Source organism: Populus euphratica, unplaced genomic scaffold, assembly GCF_000495115.2.
Source record: "Populus euphratica unplaced genomic scaffold, PopEup_1.0 scaffold2277.1, whole genome shotgun sequence".
In the NCBI taxonomy this organism is placed as follows: Eukaryota; Viridiplantae; Streptophyta; class Magnoliopsida; order Malpighiales; family Salicaceae; genus Populus; species Populus euphratica.
In genome coordinates, this window is record NW_011502108.1 from 1 (window position 1) to 21,444 (window position 21,444).

Sequence of the window (21,444 nt, forward strand, 5' to 3'; positions counted from 1 at the left end):
CGAGTACTATTTTTGACTTATTTAAAAAAAGAAAAAATTGGAATAATATTATATTAATAAAAATAAAAATTCATAAAAAATTAAGTTTATGTTAATAGTTGGGTTTTGATGAAGTCATGATAAATCAGGACACCGAGCTAACTCAAATATTTAACTAGATTAAGTGATTTTTTAATCCAAACTAATCTAAACTTAAAAATGATTGGATTTTAGGTTAATCTATCATGTAGATACTGGTTTTAAAATAATATTTTAAAGTTATAAAAAAAAAAAAAAAAGGTGGATTAGCCATCCCACGTTGTAAAAGAAGTTGAAAGGAGTGGGAGGCAATATGATGAACTAGGATGAATTCCATGTTCCCATTTTAGAGCCTCCCATGGTATGATTATTCGATGAGTTGCTGTCCTGTTTGATGCACTGTCGAAGAAGAACTTGAGAGATATGAGAAAGCTCCAAACACCTTAGAAAAATATCCGATTCTAAATTATGATTCTTAAATCATTTGATTTGTGCTTTGAAGTTGTGATTACATTTTTCTAAATAAAGAACTCTTTGGCCTTGTTTCCAGGACCCGACCCCTTGAATTGTTAGCACAATTATCAACCAGAAACACGCCAATCATTTCACTGCAAATCAAAGATTCTTAACGAAGGAGGAAACACAACAGAGCCCATCACCAAGTCCTAAAACTTTTGATTTATCAATTTTACCTTAAATGTAACTTAACATCAGACAATGTCCCCACTTCATTCGTCCAAATTCAATGATTATTGGAAAATCACATTCAATCTGCACTTTCGCGTACTGTTAATGTTTAGTTACTGTTTCAGAGCAGAAAAAACGAAGATAATTGTCTCTGCAACCAAACATGTTTACGACAATAATTAAGCACAGTTATTCTATCCAAGGTGTTGAAATTAACCCTTTTAGCATTGAATTACTGTAAATCTTCCCCTCCACTTCACTAGGTTGTATAAACTGGGTATTGCAATAAATTTTGTGTTGTTTATTGCTTTGTTTCTGCGCACACCTGAAGCTGGTTTGTTCGATGAATCTGAATAAGAAATATCCAGATAGAACCTCTTGTGAATTCAAGACACTTCTCCTTTCTTGAGCCCGTAGAAAATGTTATTGGAATTCATGGATTTTTGCAGCTTTCTGTTCTTTCCCCAGAATGTTTCTGTAGATGATCATTTAGCCATTCACTGAAACAATCTGATTATTTTACAATGTTCTTCTATATATCTGCAAACATATAATAATGTCAACACTCCAAAAGCAACTACAATGCATAAAATCTGATCCCTTTCTGACTAAGCCATGTATCAACGTCTCAAACAAGCAATCACAACAAATCTAGTCTAGAACATCATCTTGTACAAAACAGAGAGGTGCCAATGGTGTAAAAGCACATAACTATTAGACCAAAGAATCAATGAATCCCCCACAAAGAGGCACACAGAAATACAAGCTCAACAAAGGAGTGTTACAAGCAAATTAACAAACAATGAAAGCCCTCACAAGAAGAGCACATCTTATATCCCAAAGCCTCCATGAATTTTTGTCAACATTGTTTAGAACCTGGATTGAAGGTAATTGACAACATTCTTGTCCAACTGGAAAGCCTTCACTAGAATGTCACTTGGGATATCTGGAGTGGAGCCAAACATCGCATTGGCAATGGTAATGACGCCTGGATTTTGGCTGCTCAGAGCTGCAATGGCTACGGCGTTGCCATTTCCAACATTTCTCTGAAAGTGAATGAGACCAATAGGAAATACAAACACATCACCCTTTCGTAGAACTTTTGTGAAGAGACGGTTTTCAGGGCTGGATGTCACAAACCCAACCTCAAGACTGCCTTCAATGACAGTCAAGATTTCGGATCCACGAGGGTGTGTGTGAGGAGGGTTAATGCCCCGTGGTGCGTAGTCGATGCGAACAAGAGAGATTCCGAGTGTGTTAAGCCCTGGTATCTGGGCTACGTTAACTGTGGTTGCCCTAGACCCTACAGCATTTGAAGTGTTGCCTGCTAAGTGAAGTCCACTGAAGGAGAAGTCATCAGCTTTAACCTCTTTGGGATCCTTGCAAGCCAAACCATTCACTATCACTGCCATAAAACAAACGAATCTTAATAAATAACCAGAAGTTAATCTAAAGTTTAATTAATTTTCGATGTGAAGATCAAAGACTGGCCATTGGGATGATTTCCATGGCCTTCAAATGCTTGGAGTGAGCTTGTACGTACCATTACTGTTTTCATCTGCCACACAGAAATCTTGAAGGGAGCTTGGATCCGATGCTAGGACATAGCTGAAGGAAAAGGCAAGGAATCCGAAGAAAAGAATGGAAGAAGCCATTTCCAAGATCCTATGCAAGAATTTCTCAACACTACGTAGCAATTCTAATTTCTAAGGGCACCGATCGAGTGCATAACATTCTTCAACTTCAAGTTGTGCTCATCAAACAGGGTTCCTCCAATTCCTATTTATATAGCTGCGAGAGATGTGAAAGACATGATTAACAAATTAATTAGTGAATTAATTAACAAGTAATGTAATGCCGTCCCATTGAAAGAGTCTTCATCACATCCCTTTACTTGATCAAATCCGAGTCTACAACTTCAAACAGTATTAGCACTGCGTTAATCTACTTAGGATTTGTCCATGTGGGACTCATTACGCAAAGATGAAGGAAGAAAGGCATTAATTAATTATTAGCAATGCCCTTGCCATTCAACCTTTAATGTATGTGCTCTTATGTATAAAGGGTGGCCGGTTCTTGTGGCAACCTTTATCTGCAATTGAGATTAGATTTGAAAATGCTTCCAGAAGGGTAGGATTATTAAGGTATTTAGTGAATTATGCAGTGTAACATTTGATAAATTAATAGCCTAAATGATATTTTTGTTCGATTCCAACATAAATTTAAAATTTAAATAAAATCTTGATCATTTAATAATTTCTAATGATCTAAGAAATATTAATTTATAGAGGTTTTTATTAAAACAATTCATGAAAATAAATATGATTTGAATATAAACTATTTTTTATGTTACAAACACAATTCTCTATTAAATACGTAACTTTATTTTAAATCAAATTTCTTCACCGATAGCACTTTCTTCCCATGTTTTTATTTATATTCTATGAAAAATCACTAAATTATTTTTAAGAAATTTTTATTTTTAAGCTAGAAATATTATACATTAATGTTAAAAAATATATTATATGTTATATTAACAAAATAAGGAGGTGGTGCTTTTAATGTGTTTCACCTCACAAAATATTATTTATTTAAATAATATTTTTTAATCTATGTTTTTTAAAAAACTTATTTTATTTTTTAACATTTAGTTTGTTAAAAATTAAGTTTCATGATTTATTTTGATTTAGTTTCTATAATGTTATTTCAATCTAATAATCTGGGTTTTAAGTTTTATAAGTTAACTTGGTTCACCCAAGTTTTCTTTTCTTTTCTTTTTTAATTGACTTTTTTTTTCATTTTATTTTTTAACATTTTATTTAAAGCCTAATTCTCAATTAATAAGATGGAAATTTAAAAAAAAAGTCAAATAAATAAAGAAGAAAAAACCCGAGATAACAAGGTAACTCATAAAACTCATAACTTGGATTACTAGACTAGGATAATCCTATAGAAAGAAAATCAAAATAAATAATGAAACTTAATCCCTAGCAAATTAAATATTGAAAGATAAAATTAAAATTAAAAAAAAATATGGATAAAAAAACTATTGAAATGAATAATGTTTTATAAGGTGGTACATAGTAAAAATATAATTTCTTTTAGTATTTTGTTAATGATTTATTTTGGTTTACTTTATATAAGTTTGTCTCGATCTTATGATCTAATTTATGGGTTTAGTGTGTTAACATATGTTGACTCAGGCTTGTTCTTTAGTCTTTATAATAACCCCAAGTTTTGAGACAATATACATATGAATTCCAAGATAAAAAGGAAGAAAAACCAAGGATCTCATTTTATTATATAATGTGAACCCATTAATGTGGATAATTTATGATTTATTTTTCTTATGAAAAACAATTATTGGATTTTCTTATATTTGTAATCGTGGAATTCATGTGTATATTGTTTTGAAAAGTTAGTATTGTTACATTTAGTATTAGGGTCTTAGTTCGGGCTTAGGAAATGAAATGAAAAATTAATAAATATTAGTTTGTTTTCAGGATGTTATGAATAAAGATGAGTGTGATGATTAACTCCTCTTCAGTGAGGAGAAGAGACCATAATACAAGATTTGTTGATAGTCAGCGACTAAATCATTTAGAGGATATTGCTTTGTATATACCACCAATATCTTATCAATTAAGTGTTGGGGAGTCATCTAGACTTTGAGATGAGGTTGGTTCTAGCTAAGTTGGCGCATTATCGCCTAAGAGATCCGAGTTATAGAGACAACGAGCAACACCTCCACTAGCAACAACCCCTATACCATACACGAACCCTGATTCACCTACGCAAATAATTAAAGATGTGATCGAGACTATGTCTAATACAATAGTCAAATGGCCTTAGTAACCCTAAAAGTTTCAATGCCACTTAAAGCATCGATTATTCCTACTGCTACTATTTCTGATAGTGTAGTTGCTCTGGTTCAAAAAGTAAAAAGCATAAAAGAGTTGGGATGTGAGCTTTTTTAGGGCAAACAAGATGCAAAGATTACAAACAGATGGATATAAAAAGTAAAGAACACCATAATTCAAATTAGAGTATTCGAGGATTAGGCAATGAGCAATGTTATATAATTGTTATTAAATAGAGCTTAATCATGATGGGAAATGATACAGTCCAAGAGAGATATAAGGTTATGGGTCTGAAATGAGTTCATGGGATAGTTTAAGATGCAAGATTTTTTCTCTTATGAGTATAGAGTCAAGGAGTAGGAGTTCGTAGTGTTGAGATAAGGGTACATGTTAGTCCTACAGTATAAGAGAATGTTCTATAACCTATCATTGTTTGCTTTTATAGTTTGTTTCTATTGAGCAGTATATGATGGATAAACTGCAAGATGGATTGTGCTAGAAATTAAGACAAGGACTGTTTGCTTTATGGTTTGAGTTCATTAAAGAGCTTATAGAGATGGATGAAGCCTTAGAAGCACGAGGGATGGTAGCAAGGGCGGAATTAGAAAATAAAACTAAAAGAGACCAAAATATTAGTTGTTTTATTATTTAGGTTAAAAATATAAATATTGTTAAGGGAGGGGTTAGAAAAAAAATTTCTTTGTAGAAGCCCGGGGCCTTGCAGCCCCTCATATCTTTGGCTCAGGATTATAGGGTCAAGCAGTGTTAGGTAAGCAAAATGGTGGTGATTTTTCCTTAAGTAGACATCTTAATCCTAAAAAATAAAAAAAACCTTAATTTAGTCAATTTAGAAAGAAGGAAGGAGCAATAATCGGGAATGCTTAAATTTTCCGTATCAAATCTATTGAATCTATTGAAGGACAACATAGTGGTAAAAGTGAATCAATTAAAGGAATGTCAGAATAAAAAAAATTTACTTATCTTTACTGTTTTGTAGTGTGGACACAAACACTATAAAAATTGTTATACTATATCTCAATAATATATATATATATATATATATGTATATATATACATATACATAGACATATACATGTATATATATATGTATATCTATATACATATATATATTGGGGGGAGCATAGATAAAAGGAGTGTTTGTATTTGGATAAAAAAAAATGTTATTATTGTCATTGTTAAGAACATGTTATAAAAGATTATCATTAAAGGTTAGAGTTTATACAGACTTAGTAGTAGATTCAAAGTCAGTAGTAGTCAATCACAATAGACAGAATAGGTGGATAAACACAATTAAGAGCCAGTAAAAATAAATATTATTGTAGAGCTTAAAGTGTCTGAATAGGATAATGTATTCACCATGACATAAAAAAAGACTCAAGTTATTTTTGATATCATTACAAATATATTGCTATTACATCACTTGTTTATTTATGTGTTATTTAATCATTGAGCTATCCATTCCTTTATTATAAATGAGATGATAAAAAATTAGGAAGTAGTACATGTAGATTCAAGAAAAAATTTATTATAATTACTTTTTTATAAAAAATAAATAAATATTAATATCAAACTTGATATTATGGGTGGCGAATGAGTGTAGTGTTAAAAACCAATGAAAAATTTAAATCAAAATTAATAAGACAAGTTTTAATGTTATAGAAAATTTTTAATTTTGGTTTATAAATAGCAAAACTAGATTTAGTTGTATTTATAAAAATTATAGATGTCTGTTTTATTTTTTAAAATATAAAAACCTCACATAAAACAAGTATGGTTGATGATAGTATGAGTTCAAGTAGTTAATAATTGCATTTCATAGGTCAAGTGGGTTGGTACATAATAAAAAGAAATTGATTAAAATCAATAAATAACAAATAATTTATTATTTATTTATTTATTTTAAAAAATCATCCAATACTTATAAAAATTAAAGAAAAAAATAAACATATGGATCTCTCTTAAGCCGATGTACTCGAGCTTTTTTAACAAGCACTTGTGCATGAGCTTTTTTAGCAAGCTCATGGCTTAAAATGGTGACAATTCATTGGATTCCAATTTCGTGTTACTATTTCCTTAAAATTCCACTGATCAAACAATGAATTTTGTATATTCAAGTTTTCTTGATAAACAAAATTAAAAATAAGAGCATACTATGAATAAATCGAACTAGGGCAAGGAAAATCATGATCTTGCAACTTAATTCTTTTTTGAATTTTTCTAATTTAACATGTTAATTTTTTTTAATATTAATTTTTTATTAAATCTTATCATTAATTATTATATTTATGATGCATTGATTTTTATATTTTTTAATCAAATAATAAAATAAAAAATTAATTTAACTCAGTATAATTTATAAATTAGGTTGTAAATTTAACTAATTAACTAGATTAAATTTATTAGTTATTGTTTTAATCTTTTCAGTTTACAAGTTTTATGTTGAGAAAACTTCAATATAATTTAATTTTAAATTTGAATTAAATAAATAATTAAAAGAAGATTTTTTAAATCTTAACTGTTATATTAAGTTTAATAATAATACAAAAAATTACATATTATTTCTTTACATTCCAATTTTTTTTTTTTTTTTTTTGTCTAAGCTGCAGTAATAGCGTGGGCAATAAGCTGCTATTTAATCTAATCACTAACTGAAATTAAAATCATTTCGATCCAATAATTGTGGACTCTAAAAACCACACAAAGACAAATTTCAGCCCATCATCCATTTATGCCAGCCCAGAAAAAACAACCTGAAACTTCAAACGGCACCGTATTACAGTGTCATCGCCGCCTTCATTTTCCTACCACCAATCCAATGTTTTCGCAATGAAACCACAGAAACATTACAGAGCTTTCAAATTCAGTTGGTCTTCTACTTGTACCAATTGTCCTTTCACTGAGTCAATAAAGGTATGGCGTTTTTCTCTCTTTCTCTTTCTAATGGTCGCTGAGAAAATTCTAGAAAAGACAGAAAAGGATCTACCTTCAGGAAGAATATTATGTACCCATTATTTAGGACTGCGAAAACAGAAAAACCCGTCTTTCAATTTGTGTCTGATTTTCATTTTTCGTGTTAATTAAGGTGAAATCTATGTGGTTGTATTAGGTATCTAGCTGGTTAGTTGTTCTGTTTGTTGTGGTCACATGTTTTCTTTATTCAGTGGTTGGGTTAAAATTCAATTGGTGACATTTTGTAGCTTAAGGTATGGAAAAGTCGCAGTCTTGGTGATTGTGGTGGATTATGGATTAGAGAAGGGCTAGTGTGTTGTGCTTTTACTTGGGTTTTGGTTGGAATGGGATTATATGAAAAGAAAAGGTATTTTCAAGAGTATCTCAATCTTTTCAAGATGGGATTTTTATTGTTTTTTTGAAATTTAAGTTTGAGTAATGGAAATGACTCAATTAGCCTTGTTACTGTACTGATTTTGCTTTCTGATGTTTGCTTCATTACGTGGAATGTGCGTATTTACTCGTGAAGAATGCATTTCACTTCTTGGATTGAAAAATTTTCTTTCTTTTGGCTTTAGTTATCTGGTTTACAAGCTATGCAGTTCATTATGGTGGCACTTATTTAGCATTTGATTTCACTTGACATCTTTCGTCTCATTTAATTTTAACAGATAAATTTACAGGGTATTTCTCCTTTGTTGCTGAGATGTTGCCCTTTTCTGCAAGTAATATCAGCTCTGTGCCTGTTTCTGTGCCAGGTTTGTGTTCCCCTAATTTAGTGCTTGGAAAATATAATGTGAATGTTCATGGTCACTAGTTTTTACTTGAGAATTGTGGACCAGACACCAGTGAGCAGGTATTTGATGCTATAAAATGTGCATGCCAGTCAATTGGATTAATCATGTTGATATGAGTATAATATATTGAATATATATATCTGTGGATGATGCTCAGCTACCGAGCACTTTACAGTTTTGAATTGTGAAGCTTAAATGCACAACATGAATAAACAATTTGCAATAGTAATAGATCCCCGCTCCATCCTCAACCCTAGTATGGCTTGGTTACCCTGTGCCTTTCTAATGATTAGCTAGCCCTTGCATTTAAACTTATTGGGGAACTGATATTATATAGTGGTATCAAGCTTTGTTTGAGTGTGGGTATGCGTTAGGTTGTTAATGCCCTAGTGCAATGGATAGTATCTATCCCCCATGATCCCTGACAGTTCTCTTGAATGTTGTCAATCAAGGCTATTCCCCAACCCCCAAAATTCCTGATGGTTCTTTTTGCAAGTAGCTTTCTTCTTGTACATGATAATAAAAATTTAGTACCTGGTTAGTTATTTGGCTAAATTTACTAGGTTGTTAGATTGATTCTGTGTTGATTCTAAATACTGCAATTTATAATATTTTGCGCACAGTGAAGACAAGGGGTCAATGCAAGGGCCAAATTAAGCAAACAGGACAAGGTCCCCTTGGACTTGCTACACAACTACAGCCTATTGATAGAATAAAACCCTTTGTACATTCAAGTAGAAAGCGATCTGCTTCTATTATATGTTCTGCTGCTATGGTAAGCCTGTTGTTGGATCTATTACTTCATGTTATGCACGTGCTATATTTTGAATGTAGGAAGTTTTAATTTCTTTCTCTATGATTTCAACATAATGAGCTCTTGCCTTTTATTATTAGTCAACTGAATCAATGCAATTGGTCAGAGAAACCTTTTCCATAAGTATTTTTTCTGTCTTCTATTAGCACTTCACACAAGTTGAACAGGCAAAGCCATGCTATAATAGCTTTCTAAAGCAAGAAGCCTGTAATTTTGTTGTTCCCTAGGCTAGAGGTAAACATTTTGCCATTGGGACAGGGATTTATGGGTATTGCTGTCTGAATTTCTTGTTCCTTTAATTTTTTTGAGATGTGTAAGTTTGCTTAAGGAGAAAGAATATTGCAAGTTAAATATGCAGAAGAGTTGGCCTAGAGATACTCAGTTAACCTTTCCCTTCTGTAGTTTGTTTAGGTGATTGAGAAGCAGATTTTGTTTAGGTGATTGATGTCTTCTGGAAATGTGTCTTGGTTGCTCAACATTTTTCTTTGTTTGCATGGTAAATATTTAATGAACTTCATTTTTTGGTTATTTAGAATTCACATTAAATGTGCTTTTGTTATTTTCCAGTTTGTGAGTTTTCTATACAACTGTCTGTTGGATAATTTATCTTTGTTGCTCCACTTCATATTTAAGATGACTTATACTGGTCAATTGAACTCCAGAACCAACAAAGACACCTCAACTTGATGATGGAGGACCTGGGCTCCCACCCCGTGATGACGGTGATGGTGGCGGTGGTGGGGGTGGGGGAGGAGGAAACTGGTCAGGTGGATTCTTCTTCTTTGGCTTTCTTGCATTTCTAGGGTTCTTAAAAGACAAAGAGAGCGAGGGAGACTACCGGGACAGCAGGAGAAGATAAAGAAAAAGGATTTGGAATCAATAAATCTTATATGCACTTCAATTCTTATATTTCCTATGCTGAAATTTTTTGGGTGGACGGGTAGCTATTAAGCATAAGCATGAGATAGGACAACTTTTGATGTCACTTACATCAAAGCAGGAAATTGTAACGCTATGTTGTATTGTCTGTTTTAGTTTTCCATTACCTCTAAAAGGATTTGTTTTACTAACTATATGATAAAAGCTTTCTGTTAATTCACCGTTCCGGTCATTCCAAGATGTTGGACATGAAAACTGGTGCTCATGCACTTCACCTTCCAAAGGAGTACATATGAAGCGATCCTGGACTTAAATCTGAGACCTCTTGGTTCAACTACTCCGCAAGTTATCAGGCCAAAAAAAGGCGAAGAAGTATCAATATCTAGCTTGACGGATGAAAAATACTCGATAGGAAAGGTGAGACTGGTCACACCAATGACCTGTGATGGACATGGCATGTTCAATAATAGGCCCTGTCTGAACTCTGAAGAAGGAATGTTAAAGAAAACGTACATTTCGAAGGTTAACCAACATGCACTAAGAGCCTTGATCAAAAGGTTCGTGTAGCCAATTCACAAGTCCAGGTTATGTGAAATACCACCACTACCACTCACCAAGCACTCTCTCCTAACCTCCCTAGTTGACGACTAGGGCTATATCTGCGTTAGAGGTAGCAAAACTGCCACAATACCTTCTCTACCTTGTCTCCCAACACATCCTTGATAACCTTGCAGAGACCCTCGAAGTTCTGCTTCAGCTCTTCCTGCCTTTTCTTCTCATCTTCAGCCTGATCAAGTTTCAGGCCCTCCTTGGTAGCAGAGACAAGCTTCTTGCCCTCAAATTCCTTGAGCTGGTCAACAGCATACTTATCAACCATAAAGAGAACTTCATAACCCTTCTTCTTCAACTTGGAATGGAGACTTCTCAACAGCCTTCTTGCTCTCGCCAGTGATGTATTAAACGTCATTCTGGCCCTGGTTCATCCTGGTCACATAGTCCCTTGTCAGCTCATCACTACTCTTGGTAGAATGATATATGAGCAACTCAGCAAGTTTTGACTTGTTTTGGTAATCCTCGTGGATACCAAGCTTGAGGTTCTTAAAGAAGGACCCAGAGAACAACTTGTAGAGAAGGACCCAGAGAACTTCTTGTACTCCTCGTTTCCAGCAATCTCCAGGAGGAGCTCGGTAAACACAATCTTAATAAACACACACTTAATCTTAATGTACAGGTTTAAACTTGTGGCTACCAATTGGGTTCGCTCCTGAAGGCCCATATCCTTCAATAACCCAAAAAAGCCCAATTCAGAGTCATCACTGGTTTCGCCTTTCTGCTATTTCACGCTAAACATCATCCCTCCCAAAAACCCTAAACCAAATCCCCCACCCCCAAAAAAAATAATGCCACCAAAAGCATCGAAATCCAAAGAAGCACCGGCAGAGAGGCCGATTCTTGGCCGATTCTCATCGCACCTCAAGATCGGCATTGTAATTATTCTCTCACCCCTCTCGTTTCCCCTATTTAACCTCTTTTTCGTGCTTCGATGTGTAAAATTCTTTTTTTGCTAGGTTGGATTGCCGAATGTGGGGAAATCTACCCTTTTTAATACTCTTACGAAGCTGTCAATACCGGCTGAAAACTTCCCGTTTTGCACCATTGAACCTAATGAGGCTAGGGTTAATATTCCTGACGAGAGATTCGAGTGGCTTTGCCAGCTGTTTAAGCCGAAAAGCGAGGTTTGTGTGCTTCAAGTTGTTGAATATAATTTGTAGATTTTTCGTGCTGATGATATTAGCTGTTGAATCTGACGGATTAAGCAGGGTTATTATTGCTGGATAATGAAGAAAGAAATGAGAAAATCTGAAATTTGATGGAATTGATGGGGAGAAAATGAAAAAAATGAAAACTTAGTACTGGGTTTTTTAAAAAGATCACATTTTTTTTAATTTTTAATGCTCAGGTTTCAGCATTCTTGGAGATTCATGATATAGCTGGATTGGTTAGAGGTGCACATCAAGGTCAAGGATTGGGGAACAGTTTCTTATCTCACATTCGTGCTGTTGATGGCATTTTTCATGTTTTGCGTAAGATATTTATCACTTTTTTTATAATTAGATTTTTGTTATTCAAATAGTGCAGTGACTTTCTAATTTTTTTACTGAACTACTATTCTCTTATGGAAATTGACAAGAAAAAGTGCGTCAAAGAAGAAATATTCTTCTTAGGAAATATGGTGCTTTGCTTTTTAAGGGGAGAATAGTAGAAAACTTTTCCATTGGATAGGGTTAACTGTTCTATTTGCTGCTGTTATATTAGAAATTAGAAATTGGGTTCAATCTAAACATGATATCTGAGATTTTTTTTTTCCTGCTTGTTGTACATGGGTGTTAAATGTGCACTTGATGTGGAATTTATTCATATCCATGCATGTATAATAGGAGCATTTGAGGATCCTGATATTATCCATGTTGACGACATTGTGGATCCGGTTAGAGATCTTGAAGTTATTAGCGCAGAGCTACGACTGAAGGTATGTGATTTACTTACAGATACTGTTTGGCACTTAAATAATGCCCATAAGTATGAATTGAACATCTAAATGACTGTTTTGGAATTTTATGTTTGATTTTAAAGTATGCTCCATCACGCGTTTTTGAATGCGATGTGCTATAAGATACTGTGATGTATTTTTGACCACTCAGTCTTAAACTTCTCAGTAAAAATGAATTAGATTTTTAAACCCTGCATGACTGTACTGTAGGATATTGAGTTCATAGAGAGGAGGATAGAGGATGTTGAGAAGAGCATGAAGAGGAGCAATGATAAGCAGTTAAAAATAGAGCTGGAGTTGTGTCAAAAGGTATGTATTCTCGTGGCTGGAACTTAGTATGATATTTTACCTTGAATCTATCAGCTAATCACATGCTGATGTGAAGGTTCATTTGCATATGTTGAATGATGTCTATCGGCTTTGTATATATACTCCCTCAGTCCCATAATAAATTTCTTCATTGTTTTTGCACAAATTTTTAGGAATTGAATAAATTAATTAATGGTTTTTATTTTAAAAATATGATCCCACCTTTACCCCTAACTATATTTATATAGTTAAATGTTTTTTTGAGTAATGGTAAAGGGTAATAAAGGAAAGTAAGTGAAAGAAGGTAATAATTATACTTTGACTTTTAGATTGGGCATTTATACCGAGACATCAAAAAATGGAAAGTAGGACACTTAATATGTGACTGAGGGAGTATAACTACTGGCTTATTCCCTTAAATGATTTCAAGCAATGATGGTGCGTGTTAGGTCAAGGCTTGGCTTGAGGAAGAGAAAGATGTCCGTTTAGGAGAATGGAAAGCTGCTGATATCGAGATATTGAATACTTTTCAGTTGCTTACTGCCAAGCCAGTTGTCTACTTGGCAAGTTTTCCACCCTCCTTTCATCTTAGGCTCATCTTTTGCAGTTTTGATGATCTTCTTGGGTGATTGCATTGAATTTTCAGATTAATATGAATGAAAAGGATTACCAAAGAAAGAAGAACAAGTTTTTGCCCAAGATACATGCATGGTATGCCCTTTTTTTACCTCATATTTACCATTTCAAGCTATTCATGTATGTTGCTATGAAGTCTGTCACTCCATTCCCTGCATGTGACTTAATTTGCATCATGTCTTGACAACCCCTGTAGAAATTTATTGTTGCTTGTGACAGTTTGATTGTCAAATTTCACAGGTGGTCTCTGATCAGCATACGCTCTTTTAGATTGTTTTCCTACAAAAGAAATAAGTGGTTTTTGATTTCTTTTGTAGGGTGCAGGAACATGGCGGTGAAACCATTATTCCTTTCAGCTGTATATTAGAGAGAACTCTTGCTGATATGCTACCAGATGAAGCGGCTAAGTATTGCGAGGAGAACAAGTTACAAAGGTTGGTATTGAGGAGCCAGTGGCTTGTAAATATCTCTCAAGTGTTTTTTTTTTTTTCATTTGAAGATCTGTATATTAATTTGAGAGAAAAAACAGTAGCGTGTTCACAAAATCTAATGATGATGCCCCCCCCCCCGTGGAATCTCTCTTGTTAAAATTTTAGCTCGTTCAACTAAATGTTTCTCCACATGGGCGCTTTAGTTTTACACTGTGGATTGTGGAAAAATTTATAAGAAATTAACTTTGTTGCTACGTTTTGGTCCGAATTGTTAGATCTTAGCATATGGCACCTGTACATGGATTTTCTTTGAAATCAGTTGCAATTATTACTGCCTATTTCCCTCATGGTCATGATTTTCAAGCTCTCATTAGTTTTTCATAATCTGATTGTTACACTATTAGTCTTTCGCAATGATAATTATCCCTCTCATTGATGGCATATATTTTTCATGATAGTCCTTCCTGTGTATGTCATAATATCTTTACAGCTAGCTGTCTGTGGCCTCTGTTTTGATAAGTTAAGCCTAATGTCCTGAATCACTTGCTCTTGCAGGTGAAATGTTGGCAAATCAGACGACAGACAAAAGCCCCCCAAGCTGCAGGGACTATCCACACTGATTTTGAAAGAGGATTTATATGTGCTGAGGTTTGTTTCTTGTTTCTGGATTCACCACTTTCAAAACTGAGTCTTTAACAAACTGCTCAATAAATTTATAATCTCAACTGTCTGTGCCTTTCATTATTTCCAAGTCAATTAATGATCTTGATGCATATTTGATTTTTATCAGTGACCACTGAAAATTCAACATTGTGATTTCTTATCCTTGAATTTCCTGATAATGCTTAGGTCATGAAATTCGATGATCTGAAGGAGCTTGGTAGTGAGTCAGCTGTTAAGGTATGCATTTTGAATAAAACATTGTTTGTTTGCTGTGAGAGCCTTAGGGGTTTGGGGGGTTGTGAATGATAATTTCCATATTTCAATATATTCCCTCGGTAACTATTTGGAGTCAGAATTGGACAGACTAATTGGTAAAAGGAGAGATTAAGAGATACAAAAAAGGAAACAAAACGAGATACTATTGTCTGTCCTGGAAGCCTACAATATGCAACATGATGAGCAACCCTAGAATCTAGAGCATGGTTGTGAAACTGATGACTTAAGGATGAATATGTCCAGAATATATCAAAAATATGCACCGAATAAACTACATGATATCAAGCGATCATTAGCTGTGGAACCATTATGAAATCAACTAGTGTGTCCTATGAATCCAACAGGTATTTGAATTTGTTGCATGTATTATAATTATGTGTGAAACGCTCATGTTGTACAGTACTCTTCCGAAAAGATCACATGCATGTGGTTGTGGTATTGGTTTTCATTGTATGGTTGATGTTGATCTTGTTGCCTCATAGGCCTTTGTTATTGTGAGCTTTTAATATGGCATCTATTTGAACTTGAAATGTGACGTTTAAGGAAAATTTTAGTGAAGTTCCCATTAATGACTCTTACATTGGTGTCTATATTTATATGCACCGCACCCCAGCTGTACAAAATATGCAGGCTTATCCTTTTTATTGACGAATTGAATCTCTTGCAATTTCGCTCAGGCTGCTGGGAAGTATAAGCAGGAGGGTAAGACATACGTTGTCCAAGATGGAGACATAATATTCTTCAAGTTCAATGTGTCTGGGGGTGGAAAGAAGTGAGATTTTATCCTTCAAATCTTCCACTGCAATGATTGATGTATTTTTGGTGGCTATGCTAGAAATTTTGTTGGTGCTTGGAAAAAACACTTGATTTGAGCGGTCATTTATGTGACTGTAAAATCACAACCTCACAGCCCGAACCAAATGATTTAAGAATTGTAATTTATAATCAGGATCATGAGCTCTTGGATTTATGGTGTATTGGCATATATTTCTGTTTTGATACATCTAGTCGAATAGTACCATGGGAGGCCATAAAATGGGATCAAAGAATTCATCGCCATATTGCCTTCTACAAATATCTCCTTCATGAACTTTTGCTACGATGGATGAGTGATCAAGCGATCATTTTTAGGATTTTTTTCTCGTACATGTTCACGAAGAAGTTGTGGACTTGAAAGGAGCAACTGGCTTTAATTATTAATTAAACAGAAAGGATGTGTTTGGTTAGTGTTCAAGAAATGACAGATTCAACATGTTTAACTGGAGGGATGGAGACATAAGCATGAGATAGGACAACAGAAAGGATGTTTGAGTTGTTTTATTTTTAAAACAAGAGGTACAGGGGATGTTTTATTGTTTTCGAACGGATGTTTGAATTGTTTTATTTTTAAAATAAGAGGTACAGGGGATGTTTTATTGTTTTCTTTGTTTTTGTCTTTTTTTTCCTAGACAAAACAAATCTTAAAGAGAGAAAGAGACCCAAAATCTCTTCCATTTGGAAAAGCCACGTGGCTTTCTCCAAGCCATCCACCAATCACTTATTACTGTGACCTACGTAGCCTCACAGCCTAACCCCCCTATCCTTACCCTAACTAGCAAACTGATAAGGTAATCTAATCCGCGCTTTCTTTCAACCGTCAAGCTTTCCATTAAGAGACCAAAGAGAAAGAAACTTTCTTCTTTCATATCCCCAATTCGCCGTTAACACAGATGGCTAATTACTCTCAAGCCCACATTTGCCAGTGCCTAACCAGACTATCAACTCTACGTTCAACTTCTGTGGTTACCATCTCTGGTAATAGGCAAAAAACAGGACACCAGTTTGTGGGAGATGTTTTGTCTTTGGCTCATGGGTTGCTTCAACTTGGTCTTGGCATTGGTGACATTGTAGCCATCTGTGGTTTCAACAGGTTCTTATTATCATCATTATCTATCCTTGCACCTTCACATTCCTTTGGCAAAAAACAGGTTCTTTTAGACAGTGGTTTATACTTTGAGCTATGTTTTCTTTCTTTGTAAGGATGTTCTGGAAGTTGGTTGTTGGAAAATGTTGGTGTCGATGTTCTCGTTTGGTTTGCTAGGAAATTGAGAGTGGAATGGGAATTAGGTTCTTATTTTAGTTCAATTGATTAATTTCTAGAGTGAACATTAATGTTTTTGTGATTAATTTGAGCATAGATTAGTTGTATTAAACTTAGAATTAATGGTGCCTTTCAAAAGGGTTTTTTGCATTGATTAAGGAAATTAATTTGGAGAAGTGAGCAAAGGTTAATTAAACAAGGATTGATGGGCTTATGAGCCTTTTGTTTAATAATATTGGCGGCATTGTCAAAACTAGTTTGGTAAGAGAGAATAAAAAATATGTAATTTAATTTAATATGAAGTCATGGAAGACTTTTATCTTTCATCTTTGAGTTGGTAATATTAAGAAATAAATTAAAAAAAAGCTTATAATCTTGAAAATATAAAGAATAATGGATAAATTACGTTTGGACATTATTGAAATTTATACTATGATTAGCTGACCTTTTTGTAGTTTTTGAAACTACTCTAATCTAGCCCTCCATTTTCTGTTTTCTTTCAAAATAATTTTTTGTTCATCAATGTAAATAGAAAGTATTGATGGATAATGATCCTTGTTGATTGTGTAAAATAGTGTTATTCCGTGTGGGTCAACTTGTAATGATGTGACCCCGGCCGTGGGCTGGGCCATGGATGGGACAAGTTTAATAACTTTGGTGTAAAATAATCTGTTGATCTTAAAGAGTGGCCCGTGTTTAATAAATTTGATCTGATTTTACAAATTCTGATGAATGTATTTGTTTCAGTGATTGGTATTTGGAGTGGTTACTTGCTGTTGCATTTGTTGGAGGCATAGTTGCTCCTTTGAATTACCGATGGGTTAGTACATCACCTGCCTGTGTATGTGCTGTTCGGCATCTGCACCAGTCATCTATCTACTTGCTGCGCAATGCTTTAGCCAACTCCTAAAGAGTTAGATTGAGGTTTTGTGCTCTCCATTTGCAGAGCTTCGAAGAAGCAAAATCAGCAATGTTAATGGTAAGGCCAGTGATGCTGGTCACTGATGAGAGCTGTAAACACTGGTATCAAGAGCTCCAGAGTAATGCTCTACCTTCTGTAAAGTGGCATGTTTTTTCAGGTTCCCCTTCTTCTGGTTTTGTAAAAACATCAAATGGTGTGTAGCTTCCTTCACATCTCTTCATCTGGTTTTATTCTTCTTCCATGTTCTGACAGACATAATGTTGTTGTTGCTTTCTTCATTTTGACAGTGTTAACTACTGAAACACTTAGGAAGCATGTCATAGGAACTAAACAGCTGGATTACTCCTGGGCACCTGAGGGCGCTGTCATAACATGCTTCACTTCAGGTACAAATCCTATGATCTGTGTGGAAGCAAATTCAAGAAGAAATCTCTTGATATTCAGTGGAATATTATATTTTTACCAAATTTATCTTCAGAGTGTTGTTGGTGCATGTTAGAGGTAAAATGCATAAATACAATTCTGAATTTGTGTACAGCAACCATACCCCCCTTGTAGGGAGGGTTTCCCTGCTTCCTCTCAATCATCCATCCCAGTATGTCGCGTAGGGATCTCAAAGATCAGCTGCTTCCCCTTTTTAGATTCCAATTGATAAAACACTTTTCATGACTTCACAGAAAGGAAAGCTCTTTAGATCTGAGCAATTAAACTGACAGAAATGACAATTCTTTCATACAATTCCAACAGCTTCTACTACTCCTGTTTGTTTTATCAACTATGTGCAAGCAATAGATGTCAAATCCTTGCTACATGATAGGTCAGCAACTGGCAGTCACCAATCACACTTGACAAACCCTTTGAGACCAGTTCAAAATTTTATGTTTTGAGCTAAACTTGGCCACTGTTGGTTCGAATTTTGAGTGTCCTTTATGATATGTTTCGTTGTTGAAGATTCCTAATGAAAGTGCTTCTACAAAATGCGTTGTGCTTTTCTCTTAAATTAGTTCATCTAAGAGCACATTTTACTTACAGAATCACTTCAACAGCAGGGAAAATAAGTTGAGTAAAAAAAATAGTATCTTAAATATGATTGAAGTTTAAACTATAGTACCATTCTTCAGGTTCCTCCTGTGTAGATCCTTAACTGGCATGATCCACCAATCTAATTATTATTTTGGCTGAATTTTTTTTATGGCTTTAGGAACCACTGGAAGTTCTAGTACCATTCTTCAGGTTCCTCCTGTGTGGATCCTTAACTGGCATGATCCAGCAATCTAATTATTATTTTGGCTGAAATTTTTTTATGGCTTTAGGAACCACTGGAAGGCCCAAGGGAGTTATCATAAGCCATTCAGCTATGATAGTACAGTCCCTAGCGAAAGTCGCTGTTGTTGGTTACAGTGAGGATGATGTATGCAGCTCTGAAGAATTGTTTTCTATGGATCTGAATTTGTAACTGGAAAAACATGGCAATTAAAAGGGATAAAGATAATGCAAACCATTGAGGATATTTCTAGAGTTTCTTATAATTTGGAGAATGGTAGCATTGGTAGCTAGAAATGACTGTTGGCTGGATTCCTTATTCCTTGGACTTCTGCAGGTTTATTTGCACACTGCTCCATTGTGCCATATTGGTGGATTGTCATCAGCCATAACCATGCTAATGGTTGGAGGTTGCCATGTCTTGATACCAAAATTTGAGGCTTCGTTAGCAGTAGAAGCTATCAAGCAACATTGTGTTACTTCTCTAATCACTGTCCCAGCAATGATGGCTGATTTGATTTCCTTAACCAGGTAAAGTTGCAGTCCCCCCTGTAATGGAGATTAACAGAGTCGTGTCTAACCTCTGCTTGGATAGAGCTATCTTTACGCAGTAGTTTTTGTCATTGGAATTCATTATTACATTTCATACGGCATGCACTACATGATTAACATTTACGCTGCAATTTGTCAGCATACACTTCAATTTTTTTCTCTGTTGCTAAGCTCTTCTGAATTCTTTTGTCTAGTTTTCTTCATTTTTCCCCAAAATTGACCACACTGCTTTATTTGTGATTTTATCATTATGTCTCATAGTAGTAAATTACAATTTTGAAATATTTTGTCAGGTTGAAAGAAACTTGGACAGGGAGGCAATATGTGAAGAAGCTATTAAATGGAGGTGGGAGTCTGTCAGCTGAGCTTATGAAAGATGCCACCGAATTGTTTCCAAGAGCTAAGCTTCTTTCAGCTTACGGTAGCGACTTGTCTATCTTTGTTATCTTCTTCTTTAATATAATCTTTTGGCATGTTATCTTCTTTTTGGGATCAATTTTTTGATGAAACATTGTAGATGTGAATTTGATTTTGAATTGTTGATTTCTAATGTGTTAGAGGAGTGGGCTTGTGGATGCTTTAGGCTGTTCTGCAATTACTTTCATTGTTTCTGCATAACATTTACTGCTACAATGGTGGCCAATGGACTAGGTCAATTTAACAATTGTTGATCCTCGTGCTTCATAGACAATCCAGGCCACATGAGGCTATTAGAGTGTAGCTGAACTGAATGGAGCCACTCAAACAAGCCATGTACGAAGAAATTAGAACCATATTTACACATCTACGGAAAAAAATTGTATTTCCAAATAATATTTCCAATGTTAAATAGTTCTTGAAAGTACAAATCAATTTGGATGAGCTATGTTTCTTATACCACTAGATTTATTAGTGTCTTTCTCTTGTTTTTTCACTCTCACCCTTTTTATGAAGGGATGACAGAGACATGTTCTTCTCTAACTTTCATGACCCTTCATGATCCAACACTTCAAACCCGTGCTCAGACTCTGCAGACAGTGGATAAAACAAAATCCAGTTCAGTTCACCAACCACATGGTGTATGTGTTGGCAAACCTCCACCACATGTTGAATTAAAGATAAGTGCTGACGAACCTTCTACCATTGGCAGAATTTTAACTAGAGGTCCCCATCTAATGCTTCGATATTGGGATAAGAATCCAATGAAGGCAACAGAATCCACCAATGATTTTTGGCTTGACACAGGTGACATTGGTTCCATAGATGACTGTGGCAATGTATGGCTCGTTGGACGACAGAATGCCCAAATCAAGAGCGGTGGAGAGAACATTTACCCTGAAGAGGTAAGTGTGATATATATCTGCTTTCATAATCTACTTTATAATCAAGCAATAACGACTGAATCTAACTTTGGGACAATCATGGGCAGAGTGATTTGCTGGATCCTCTGAACTGTGGAATCGTGCAATAATAAATTTGAGCTTCATGTCTTTAATGGATCAGTAACTGGATTTATGCATTCACGGTCCTTAATATAAAGTGTAGTTGCTTTAATGTTACAGGTGGAAGCAATGTTGTTGCAACATCCAGGAGTTATTGCCACTGTTGTAGTGGGAGTTCCAGAAGCACGTTTGACTGAGATGGTTGTTGCTTGCATTAAATTAAGACAAAGTTGGCAATGGACCAATAACAACTGTAAACAATCTGCTGAAAACAATCTAACCTTATGCAGAGAGGTTCTCAGAGACTACTGTAGG

At 34.7% G+C, this 21,444-nt stretch overlaps 4 protein-coding genes across 6 annotated transcripts; 3 read left to right on the forward strand and 1 right to left on the reverse strand.

Annotated features, from left to right (window-relative positions):
• Positions 1-1,219: 1,219 nt before the first annotated feature.
• On the reverse strand, positions 1,220-2,430 carry LOC105118840 (putative germin-like protein 2-1). Its single transcript, XM_011016892.1, has 2 exons — positions 2,249-2,430; positions 1,220-2,110 (listed from the first exon to the last, which is right to left on the reverse strand). Exons 1-2 carry the CDS (start codon positions 2,358-2,360, stop codon positions 1,575-1,577), a joined length of 648 nt encoding a protein of 215 aa, XP_011015194.1. The 5' UTR covers positions 2,361-2,430; the 3' UTR covers positions 1,220-1,574.
• A 4,936-nt stretch (positions 2,431-7,366) lies between these two features.
• LOC105118841 (uncharacterized) lies at positions 7,367-9,255 on the forward strand. 3 transcript variants are annotated; one of them, XR_841036.1, is made up of 3 exons: positions 7,367-7,496; positions 8,219-8,293; positions 8,956-9,142. XR_841036.1 is itself a non-coding variant. In XM_011016893.1 (3 exons), the coding sequence occupies exons 1-3, from the start codon at positions 7,527-7,529 to the stop codon at positions 9,174-9,176; spliced, it is 357 nt and encodes a 118-aa protein (XP_011015195.1). In that variant the 5' UTR covers positions 7,511-7,526; the 3' UTR covers positions 9,177-9,255. The 3 variants fall into 3 exon arrangements, 1 of the variants encoding a protein (XP_011015195.1); XR_841034.1 differs by having other exon boundaries at positions 7,388-7,496; positions 8,207-8,293; positions 8,956-9,141; XM_011016893.1 differs by lacking the exon at positions 7,367-7,496 and adding an exon at positions 7,511-7,587 and having other exon boundaries at positions 8,956-9,255.
• A 2,087-nt stretch (positions 9,256-11,342) lies between these two features.
• On the forward strand, positions 11,343-15,952 carry LOC105118842 (obg-like ATPase 1). The gene is made up of 11 exons (XM_011016894.1): positions 11,343-11,512; positions 11,594-11,761; positions 11,986-12,109; positions 12,464-12,555; positions 12,787-12,885; positions 13,335-13,448; positions 13,532-13,596; positions 13,839-14,022; positions 14,505-14,600; positions 14,802-14,852; positions 15,569-15,952. The coding sequence occupies exons 1-11, from the start codon at positions 11,426-11,428 to the stop codon at positions 15,665-15,667; spliced, it is 1,179 nt and encodes a 392-aa protein (XP_011015196.1). The 5' UTR covers positions 11,343-11,425; the 3' UTR covers positions 15,668-15,952.
• Positions 15,953-16,471: 519 nt separating this feature from the next.
• On the forward strand, positions 16,472-21,444 carry LOC105118843 (2-succinylbenzoate--CoA ligase, chloroplastic/peroxisomal-like; the record flags this gene model as incomplete). The annotated part of the gene is made up of 9 exons (XM_011016895.1): positions 16,472-16,800; positions 17,719-17,791; positions 17,918-18,086; positions 18,181-18,279; positions 19,207-19,304; positions 19,494-19,687; positions 20,002-20,129; positions 20,642-21,030; positions 21,250-21,444. Coding segments are annotated over exons 1-9 (1,545 nt in total), but the record flags the coding sequence as incomplete, so codon positions are not given.